This window comes from Mytilus edulis, chromosome 9 (assembly GCF_963676685.1).
Source record: "Mytilus edulis chromosome 9, xbMytEdul2.2, whole genome shotgun sequence".
Lineage (NCBI taxonomy): Eukaryota > Metazoa > Mollusca > Bivalvia > Mytilida > Mytilidae > Mytilus > Mytilus edulis.
The window spans coordinates 45,285,996-45,298,174 of NC_092352.1; the positions used below are offsets into that span (position 1 = coordinate 45,285,996).

General features: G+C 30.7%; 1 protein-coding gene across 7 annotated transcripts in view; it reads right to left on the reverse strand.

Annotated features, from left to right (window-relative positions):
* Positions 1-12,179, reverse strand: part of LOC139488462 (protein CLEC16A-like) — a 119,731-nt gene that overhangs the window by 84,293 nt on the left and 23,259 nt on the right. For 4 of the 7 annotated variants that reach the window (XM_071274075.1, XM_071274074.1, XM_071274073.1 and 1 more), the window contains 8 exons: positions 10,991-11,041; positions 9,733-9,843; positions 8,881-9,046; positions 6,259-6,400; positions 5,706-5,806; positions 2,739-2,791; positions 2,334-2,403; positions 605-759 (listed from right to left, as the gene is read on the reverse strand). In XM_071274075.1, coding sequence (XP_071130176.1) covers positions 605-759; positions 2,334-2,403; positions 2,739-2,791; positions 5,706-5,806; positions 6,259-6,400; positions 8,881-9,046; positions 9,733-9,843; positions 10,991-11,041 — 849 coding nt within the window. The remainder of the gene's footprint in view (positions 1-604; positions 760-2,333; positions 2,404-2,738; positions 2,792-5,705; positions 5,807-6,258; positions 6,401-8,880; positions 9,047-9,732; positions 9,844-10,990; positions 11,042-12,179) is intronic. The other 3 variants (XM_071274078.1, XM_071274077.1, XM_071274076.1) reach the window with 1 other exon arrangement.

The window sequence follows — 12,179 nt, forward strand, 5'->3', positions numbered from 1 at the left end:
GTTGGTAGAGGCAAGTAAAGTAAGAGTGAGGAACTGAAAAAATCTTATTTTTTTTTATTCATAAAAGGACATAACTTAAGAAATGTGAAAGTAATAACACCAGAATTCAAAATTCTATCTCTGTTTGGTGGTAATAAGCATTGTGCATATGTTTCTGACACATTTTGGTTGTAGCAAAGTTAGAGTACAGAAAGGGCAAATTCAGATTTTTTTCTTTTTAAAAAGGGACGTAACTCAGGAAGATTGAAAGTGAAATCACCCATATTCTGTTTTGATCTATGTTATGTGGTAATAAACATTGTTAACATTTGGGCAATACAACAGAAACCAATTTCAGGATGTACAAAAAAAAAGTGACAAATTTTATCCTTACTTGTAGCATTTTACAGTCCTAAAACTATGTTCTAGCATAAAATATTTACTATAAATTCTTTGCAAAATTTTATATCAATTATTTGTTTATGTCCCCCTGTTTACTATACAAGACCTCATTCTGTTTTCAGACAGACAGACTTATAAATGATTAAGATCTAGCAAGATGAATATGTCAAAAGATGATTATACCTGTTTACTTGATTAAAGTTTAAAATAATAAATAAATAACCTTATAAAAATTCCTGAGTAGTTGTGTACAACACTCCCTAGCATTCTCAATGCTGGCAAGATGTCTGTCTTGTAGGTATGATTTCCCACTCATACAGACCAGCTGTTTCAAAAGTTTGATAGTTAGTTCTAATGTGGATAATCTCACTTTATTTCCTGCAACAAGAAAATATACATGAATTAAATTTTACTATCTTTGGCTTTGTTTCTATTAACCCTTTCAACGCTACACAAAAAAATAGAAAAATGGCTGCTGCTGCTGCATTTTTTTTGTGTTCATTCATTAGAACAGTATATTCCTTTTCAGACTGCTGTATCTTTTTTATTGTAAGAGATACAGAAAAAGTTATTGCATGAAAAATGCTCAGGAGAGTATGAACTGTAATGTTAGGCAGTTATTTCAGTAAAATTTTTATCAGGTTACCTGCATTTTCAGGTAATTAACAGGTAAAAGGTGTAATTTGTTACATTTGTGTTGAATTTTGAATAAAAACTACTTTTCGTCTTCATCTATTTTGTTTTTTTATCTGCCATATAATAAAGAAGACACCAATTGCTCGATTCCGTAGCGTATTGCACCATACACAACGTATTATGTAATCATGGCACAAATCAGTGGCTCCGTCCTCAAAATTTTCAGTCAACCTCCGTTTTCCCCCCTTTTTATACGTCTCGTAATGATCGATCAAATCATATTTCCCACACGAATTGAATGTAATAAACACATTGAGATAACAAGAAACCTTTTAACTAATCCTCGTCATCAGTTTCGCCATAGAAATGCTGAAATATTTCCATATTTACAGCTTCATTTCCGATTTCCGCCATTTGCATTTGTCAAAATATTTGTTTTTATTTTCCTTCAATTTTCCTTCTACTGCATGATTTTACAATAAAAATTGCCGGGATTTCAAGCGCAAATGAGACCTTGCATATCCTCGATTCATACAAGGAAAAATTAGAGAGGACCCGAATGAAAACCGAATGGTTTAAGAGTGTGAAAAATCCGTTGTCATCGCAGCATATGCCGCGAATAGCAGTGGCGGACGGCGTATGTCATCGCGGCATATGCCGTGTATAGCGTTGAAAGGGTTAATAAGGATTTCTAATAAAATTTATTATGCAGAAATTTCCGAACATCAAATTGACTGTTCTATGAAATATATGAACTTTTCAATTCTATATTGATTTTTGTAGGTACTTTTCACTCTTTTTTATCTGCTTGTTTTGGTTTGTGTTTGCTTTTTGAAAATTTGTAAATACTAGTTCCTTTTAATCTGTCTCTCATAATTCTTTTAGAATGGCATTAATAATTTTAAAAAAGGTTTACTTTTATAATGTGAAATGTGTATACTGTATTATTGATGGTGAGACATTAATAAATTATTATTGTATTGTATTGTATTGTGTGGGTTGTTTATTCGTGGTTGTTAGTCTAGTCTTCTGTTTGGTTTTTTTTTTTTATGGTTTCTAATATAATATATAGTTTTTAAAATATCTTATCTCAAACCATTTGTACCAGATTATAACATTAATAGCTAACATTAAATCATTAAGTTTGATTTTAAATAACTGAAATGAATTTTGTATTGAAATGTATTGTAGCTATCCATCCAAGGTAAAAATAAAACATGCTTTAAAGTGTTTTTTGTATTGTTCTTTCTCAACTAAGAAAGGCTTGACAAAAAAAATAAAAATCTATTTTTCTAAATCTATAAAGTTAAGCTTACCACTCTGACTGGCCAATGTGATAATTCTTATAAGTCTCTCTACTAACGCTACATTGTAATGATCTTTGGTCTGAAAAAGAAACAACTATTGTTTTCATACACACATTATAAAGAAAGTATCACAAAAGTGATTTTAGTAGATTCATCTTTACCCATGCTGCACCAGTGGCCCCAAATAAATTATAATCTAAGTTATTTTCCTTTGTGGTCATTTTGGTGAAATAAAAGAAAATGAAATTTTGTGGATGCATGTTTTCATGGCTTTACCAAATTTAGCACGAAAAGCCTATAATCAAATTGCATTTAATTGAACATTTACAGTTGTTAACCTACAAATATACCCTATACCTTGTTTGAATTATGTTTTCTTTATAAATATTTTGTACAATTTTTGATATCATTTACCTCAGATTTTTCTGTTGGCATCATTACTGTGTCCATTAAACCCTGATGTATGCCTATAAAAAAGAATAAAACATCAGATATATTTAATTGTTCTCTCAATACAAAAATAACCATTTTTACACAAATTGTTATTTCAAATGTGTATAGAAAAGATAAAATTGGAAAAAGAATGGCATCCTACATTTGTAGAAAATCATTTCATTGTAAGAGACCTTACTTATTATAAAGTAAAACAACAAGAATACTGAACTCCTTGAAAGTCCTAAAATAACAAATGGCAAAAGCTTAAGCACATCACAGGAATGGAAAATAACTGTCATATTCCTGACTTGAAACAGGCATTTCCATATGTAGAAGCCGGTGGATTAAACCTGGATTCATTTCACCTGACAGATCTTCAATTGTGACGAAAATTTTATGACAAAATAAACATGCATAAGGAATAAATCTTAACTAAATGATTAAAACATTTTGGGATAGCAATGAATTTTATGAACAATCTGAGACATATATGGTCATCAAAATTTTGGATTTTGACATTATTTACCAATTGATTAATTATATTGTAACATTTAAAATAACTTCTTTACTACAGAAACTCTCTGTGAAGAGTATAAAAATTCATAAAGACAATTTAAAATAATAATACTAATTATTAACAAGAAACTAATTCTTTAGCTCTGAACTTTGAAATACTGATTTGCATTCATCATAAACCAATTTCCGTATTCTATAATTTGTAAAACAGAAAATGGCTTGGCATACATTTAGCCAATTATAGTATCAAATATAAAATTCTTATTCATTTAAAATTACATGATATTGCAACAAATATATGGGACAACAACCCTAATGCGCCTCGAAATGAGGAACTCAAAAGTCACGTGTAAAGAAAAAATCTCTGTGTAGTGATATTGGACATGTTTCTATTTTTAACAAATGACTGAACTTAATTATTGGTGGTGATTAGGAAAGTAGAGGAACATAGAATAAATGTGTAAAAACTATGGAGCTATTGAATGTGTTCAAAGTATTAAATTTTCAAATAACTTATTGTGTTAAAAAGGGGATATTTTACCACAAGGAGCCGCATCACAAAAGGATGTTCGGGGTGTGCTCATTTACGGAAAAAGTAATCTCACTTCATACCCCGAAAATTTAACCACATATGTGAAAATGTTACAGCTTCGAAACGAGTTATTATACATATCCAAGTTTATGATATGGACTGAACTACAGGAAAAAACGTTACCATTACCTCCTATGTAAAAACCCATATGTCTTCAACAGTATTACAATATTAGCATTTATTTCAAACTAATCAATAACATGCATAAAAGAAAATGGTTTTATTTGGAAAAAGTTCCTATAAAGTAATGATGTGACTAAACATAGAATACTGTACATTCACTATTTTTTGAGGCATTGTGGATGGGGGTAAAAAGTGTAAATACTTTACGAAATACAAATTAATACATGTAGTTACTTTAATAGAATCAAATAATGAAATATAAAATTTCTTGGATTAGCTAAAGTAGGTACCCTCAGATTAGCCAAAAGTAGGTACCCTCAGATTTGTCAAAAGTAGGTACCCTCAGATTAGCCAAAATTAGGAATCTTCAGAATAGGCAAAATTCTTTGTTCAAACATATATTTTTTGTTTAAATATGCAAAAGGAAGAGACACACAAATATTAAATTTATAATCCCATGAAATAGCCAATTTATTTCCCTATAAGAAAATTGTTATCAATGATAATACATGAATCCACAGTATAGAAATCAAGTACAGTGAAAACTATTAAACCAATTCTGAACTGAAACATCTGTACTAGTAAGAAAGGATTAGTTAAATTAATTGTTTCAATTTTAGAAGTTATTGCAATATGTCCAGAGTTAAAAATTCAATTTTGACAAGATGATTTTTATTCAAGTTTGATTTTGGTAGGTTTCACTGTAGCTACCACTAAACAACAACAAAAACAACAACAACAACAACACAACACATCATACCCTCTGTTTAATTCACACATTGAAAAGGAAGAATAAGTCATTTCATTGTAAGGTCTTATAGTCATTTTATAAATCTGTTTCAACATGTTAAATGCAATGATTCAATCATAATGTTAGTAAACAATGTTTCTCTTTTCTGAAATTAGTTGATATTTCTAAATTGCTTCTTGAATATCTATGTATAAAACTCTTCACACTTCACATTATATATTTTTCATGCAAATATCTATTCTTCTGAAGCTTTTAAAAATGTCATGATATATAGATTATAGTTATCAAATGCATCCATTCACAGTTAAGGTGGTACCTAACACTTTAACTAAAATTAATTTGGCTCGTTTAATTTTCTTGAAATTTTGAAAAAGTATTTACTTTGACCCTTTGACAAAAATATAAAAATTTCAAAAAATTTGAACCAACCGTTTTATCAGAAAAAATACACTGGTTAAATAGCAGTTTGACAAACGCATATTTTTGATCATTGAGAAGCTTAATATTCCCTTATGAACACAACGTAATTAAAACGTTCTGCTGATTTTACAGAGTTATCTCCCTGTAGTGTTAGGTACCACCTTAAATTTCAGTATTTGGAAAGAAACTAAGCATAAAACCATTACATTAAAGGGTGAATTTTAAAATATGAAAATTTTTCAGTATCACAAATAAATTAACATATTTTAATATTCATTACAAAACTACTGTAAAATGCAGCATAGAAACTACTCATTAAAAGTTTTTATACCTAAAATAAGATAAAGTGATTTATTCTAATTAATTGTTTCATAATTTTTGACAAACTGTTTTCACTTATGTAATACAAGAAAGCCTACATAATCAGCCATATATTAGTTCTATTGCAGCCCTGGCATAGCATTTTCAAAGCTCTACTTTTTCAAAACAAAAATCTAAACTTTGAAGGTCAAATACATGACCTTGGGACCTTTAGTCTACTTACCATCATTGTGTCCCATGGCATACAACAAACACAGTGCAAACAAAGCTTCATAATCATTCTCACTACATTCTAATGCATTGAATACAGCTTCTAAATAGGCTCTGTAAAATATTGAGGAGATAGTGGTTGTGAATAATTTTATTAATTTTTAATTTAAAGCTACTGTTAAACAACTTATTTTTGTGGATATATGTTCAACTGTGATGTTGCAATAAGCATTATGTATAAGTTTCATAACATTTGCATTAGGCAAACTTAAGTTAGAAAACAAAAACGAAAATTTCAGCAATTTTTCCATTTGTAAAGGGGGATAACTCTAGAAAGGTAAAATAACTGATGCTACCTAAATTCAATTGTGTTAAAGTTTCATAACATTTGGTTTAGGCAAACTAAAGTAAGAGAAGGGAATCCCAATTTTGGACGTACTTACCGACAGAAAAGACGGACAAACAGTCAGAGGGTCAAGGGTAATACTAAATGTCCCCTCCTCTAGGGCGGGGGCATAAAAATCTCTAGCTTTGATATGCATTGTATAAAGACTAATTATGTTTACCTATTTTCAAGACTAAATGTTGTATCTTTCTGTTCTATATTTGTTCCAGTAGGGGTTCTCTGTGAGCCCTGTAATTTTTCCTCATCTGTAGAATTTTGAGTAGGTTGGTCTTGTTCTGTTGTTGGAGGTGTAGGAACTCTCTCTGTAAAATGTTAATGTACAATTATATTATAACCATTTAAAGACATACATCAATATTTTTCTTTGATTTTATGTCTATGTAGCTTTTTCACCATTTTAAAATATTATTGTTGCATTGGTATCACAATTATAGCTTGGGAGTTACCTCCATCAAATAAAAGTAATGTTGTAATGCAATTCTTTTAAGAATAAAAACATGTTAAAATGAAATGAAATAAACCTTGTATCCTTAACCCTTGTTTAATTGGGGGGGAAAAGACATAGGAATTATTACCAACTCTCAGCCAACAAACCTGTCTTTTGACTCTTACATACTCATTAAAAACAATATTGTGTCCATAGTACACGGATGCCCCACTCACATTATCATTTTCTATGTTCAGTGGACCGTGAAATTGGGGTCAAAAGTCTAATTTGGCAATTAAATTAGAAAGATCATATCATAGGGAACATGTGTACTAAGTTTGAAGTTGATTGGACTTCAACTTCATCAAAAACTACCTTGACCAAAAACTTTAACTTGAACGAACGGACGGAAGGACGCACAGACCAGAAAACATAATGCCCCTCTACTATCGTAGATGGGGCATAAAAATAAACAATAACAAAATCCAATGTCTAGTTAAACTGGGATATAGATTGACTCAAACTTATACTTAAAAGGAGACTGTCAGAATGACAGCAAACCAGATTTCTCTGTATGAAATGATATTTGCAAATCCGGAGCCCAAAACAGGATCAAGTAAAAAATAAATAAATAAATTTTTATAGGTTTCAGTATTTAAATAGGAAGTCCAAAATCAATCTAAGTATCACTTTTGCTACTTAAAGGTCAAATACATTGTACTCAAATACTATAAAATTTAAATCATGAAAATTGAACTTGACCTTCATTTAGTCACCAAAAATAACATTTATAAATTGAAAAGATCTAACATAGGACACAGTTTGGCATTAGCCCTCCACACATCTTCATACTTAGCCAAAAATATGACAAATAGGTTATACGTCTATTGTTTTGGTGGGTTTTTTTTTTTGGGGGGGGGGGGGGGGGGGAGGGGGTTACAGTTACTGCTTGGACTCCTTAAAATTAAACACAATGGCAGGATAATATACCATTTCATTTGTATATATTTACCTTGAATATACTACATTGATTGTACAACATACAAGTTGATGCAAACTTATTGGTTAAAAAAAAACAGAATTTTAACACAATACACACATAGTTACTAAAATTAACAAGAGTGCAAATGCTGAATATCTCAACTGATCATCATTCAATTTAGTGATGAGGTCTTAAGCTTTATAAGTTCCAAGTTTTACTAACAGTATCGCATAAACTTAACATTGTCAATGACCTTTTTTCATAGGAAGCAATAACCACTTGTTATTGAGTTATACATTAGGGACGACATCAAAAGATCAATGTAGGATAAAAAAAAACTTAAATCAAATAGTTTGGGGGTGGGGGGTAAACATTTCTGCAAGTTTTGTTAATCTAAAATCGATTTTACATATATCCCTATTGGTCAATCAATTTTTCCCAAATTAAGTTAAAAGGAGTATGTGGGGGTCAGTGAAAAAACTATGTGAATTAAGTTTTTTATCTTTCATTGAACTTTTGATGTCGTCCCTTAGTTCAAGCTGCAATTAACTTTAATGCACCACTTCATGAGTTATTCTGTGTTAACAAGAAAGATGTTACTCCATTTCCATAAATGTGTATAAAACAGCTCTTTAGAAATCACATATATAAGTTATTCATTATGGCTGTTGGTAATTGCATGGTAAATCTTTTATATATGGTATACATATCTTGCATGAAAATAATAGAATAATACCAATAAAATTACACTACAACAGAAGATAACAACAAACATAGGGTCAAAATAATAAAATAAGTGTACATATGATTAATGTAAATTCAGAAATTATTACATGCATTTATTATTGCAATTATGTCATTTTAGACTTAAATGCGATTTTAATTTTTACGATTTTGAGAAAAATCCTGTTTAATTCATATAAAATATTTCAAAATGCGAGGTTAAATTATTGCGATTACAACTCTGTCACATTTTTCCAATAATAAAAACCATGCAACGATTTCTGAATTTACAGTACATTATAATAATATACACAAAGTAAAATAAAAGCATTCAGATTGGTGCATCCTCAAAAACATCTATAAATAAATATATATATAGTGTGCTTGCTTTATCCAATAAAAATAAACTTCATCATTAATACTTTATTATGCATTTAGCCTTTCTAGCAGACTTCAAAGAGATGTTTTTGGCAATATTATAATTTTCTTAATTATTTAGAAAAGGTAGATATAATTTTCACATGTTGGTGACAATATGTATTCCCACTTTTTTTTCGCAAAAATAATTTCGTATTTAAAGATGATATTTGTTGGTTTTAAACTGTTATGAAAATGCATCAACGATAGCACAAGCATGTAATATTAAGTACCATGCACTTCAGTATGCTCTGTCATTGAATGAGTTCTCATATAAAATGTTGAGTTGCCTGTCGTGACAGGTTCCTCTAATTCACCTTGACGGAATGGATGTTGACCTCTGTTGCTGTCTAATGTGGCCTCTAAAGATTCATCTGGTGCTACAAATTCTCTCACTCTCTGAAAAAGAAGAGGAAATATTCAGCAATTTTTCCATTTGTAAAGGGGCATAACTCTAGAATGGTATAAGTGATCTACCCAAATTCAAACTTAATCTGTGTTTTGTATGAATAAGCATAATGTATCAGTTTCATAACATTTGATGGAGACAAACTGAAGTTAGAGAACAGAAACCAATTATAGGACGTACAGACGAACTGACTTACGTACTAGGGTAAAACTTAATGCCCCCTCTGCAATGGCAGGGACATTAAAAGTTTAATTCAAATAAGGTACTTATCTAGTACAGTGGGGCAGTTTTAGTTATGTGTGGCCATGTGATTGCTTGAGTGTATTAACACTTCTTCATTTTCCAAGTTGATTTTGCTATCAAAAGTTAATATTTGTCTAAAATGCCACCTGTATAATTTGAAAACTGTCAAAATAGATTTTTTTTAATGAAAGGTGCAGTATTGATAAGCTGCAACTAAATTTTTACCACAGAAAGCACTCTTAATGTTATTTAAAATTTGGTACTTTTTTAATACTAGTGCATTATGAAAGGACTGTTCCAGAAAATACTATGTAACCCCCCCCCCCCCCCCCCCCCCCCCCTATTTCTCAGGGTGGTGGAGGTGAAAAATGGGGTGTTCTTGGGGGGGACACATTATTATCTGGAACAGCCTTAAAGAATTATTATAACTTACAGTTTGTGGTGAATCACTTGAGGTCTCTTGTTGTTGAATACTAATGTCCCCTTGGAATATAATTTCTGCCAGCTGGCGTACAAGTGGTGCATAACTGATTATTAAAAAAACCTGGAAAAAATAACAAAGACCCATTCATATCTTGTTTGCTATACCATATTTCTTAAAGTTTATTCAATGTAAACCTCAATTGAAATACTGATTGAAATAAAACAAACTTTTTCCAATTTTGAATTTTGTAATAACTATTGATTCTTTTTTTGTATGTAGAATACCAATTTTCGTACATTTTGTGTGTAATGGCCATGATAGTAAATCACAAATTTAAATTTTCATCACAGTACAAATTTCTATATGCTTTGATGACCACTTTTACAAACCACAAACTCATATCTCCATGAAAATACTTTTTTCATCAATCCAGGCCTAGGAAATATGAATAAAATATTTACAACATTGGGGTGGCAATGAACTCCCCCCTAATCAATTCAAGTCATTGTTGATATATAACTTTGAAATAAATTCCACTAAACTTGCCTGGTATGTGTATAGACATGATTTGGTTACATCTTCTGACATCAGACTCTGACTTCTCTTGAACTGAATTTTAATGTGCGTATTGTTATGCGTTTACTTTTCTACATTGGTTAGAGGTATAGGGGGAGGGTTGAGATCTCACAAACATGTTTAACCCCGCCGCATTTTTGCGCCTGTCCCAAGTCAGGAGCCTCTGGCCTTTGTTAGTCTTGTATTATTTTAATTTTAGTTTCTTGTGTACAATTTGGAAATTAGTATGGCGTTCATTATCACTGGAATAGTATATATTTGTTTAGGGGCCAGCTGAAGGACGCCTCCGGGTGCGGGAATTTCTCGCTACATTGAAGACCTGTTGGTGACCCTCTGCTGTTGTTTTTTATTTGGTCGGGTTGTTGTCTCTTTGACACATTCCCCATTTCACTTCTCAATTTTATGAGGAAATATATAATAATCTTTAATAGTTATTGTTTGAGATTGACTATTATCGCTATTTTATGAAATTTTCCTTTGATTTTACTGACTGATATTTGCCTTTCTCAGCACAGTAGCGTGATATGAAATATTGTCGCTAGAAACTAAGGATGCATGTGACTATTGTCAAAGTTGTATTTGGTAAAATAGCGATAAACAGATTATCATTAGTCATCTCAACTCCTACCGGCTCAAGCTTGAAAATCAATCTCTTTGAGATGACCATTGATAATCTCTAAGTATTACAAACCTGAGATAATAAGTACAGTGCCACTACAGAACTTATATGTTTCTTATCTCCCTGAAAAATACAACAAAAACATAAAATTATTAAAATTATGATAATAATTGACATCTCTCTTCAAATTTTTCAGTTGTATTACTTGCAGTTAAGGTTTCTCAGGAGTTCATTACATCCGCACATTTAGATTATTTTACCTTCATATTATCATTTTATTTTTCAAATGTGATGTCAAAATGTGTGAAGATTTTGTAAATGGGAGATTACTCCATGCTCTTCATTGTATTTTTTTGTTATTTTAAAGTCAATTTTCTTCTAAAGCATTGATCATTTTATGATCATTATGTGACTATAAACTAATTGACCAAATTAAAAATTTGAAGGTTTTGATCATGAGAATCAATTTTCTCTTTTAGTTCGTTATTGTTATCTGGACTCAATCATGAATATTTTTGATGAATCTGTTACTATTCTTGGATTGAGGAATAGAAACAACTGAGTTCCTCCAAGGGAAATAAACTGACACTAAATCTAATTGAAACCTTTTTGTATGTGTATGGTTTTCTTTGAATTGAGAGGTCATATCTAATATCATCAACACAAATCAATACTAAATCAATATGATACATGATTTACCAAATTTCAAGCTTTTTTTAAGGGGCCAGCTGAAGCATGCCTTCGGGTGCTGGATTTTCTCACTGTATTGAAAACCCATTGGAGCCCTTTGGCTGTTTTCTGCTTTTGGGTTTTTGTCCCTTAAACACATTCCCAATTTCCATTTTCAATTTTTAAGATAAATAAATTGTGGTTATAAAAACCTGTTTAATGACCTCTAAGACTTTTTTTCTGTTGTCTGATTGTTGTCTCATAGATGTATACTAAAAGTTTTCTTTTATTGAGATATAATGTTCTTATGTTAAGACTCTGTTCTCTCCACTGTAAATTCGGAAATTTTGATGATGTTTTTATAATTGTGAAAATTGCTGTGTAATACACAATGACTCTTTTAATAATGTTAAGAATTGCGCCAACATTAAACGTACCGTTTTGAGCTGAGGCCGCTTTTTTTTGACATCACGTTTTTGTGATGTACAATTATGTTATTACAGTCGATTCCACTTAATTGCATACCGCTTAATAGCATAATTCGGTTAATTGCATACTTTTCTCCTGCACAAAACCATTTCCCATTCATCTA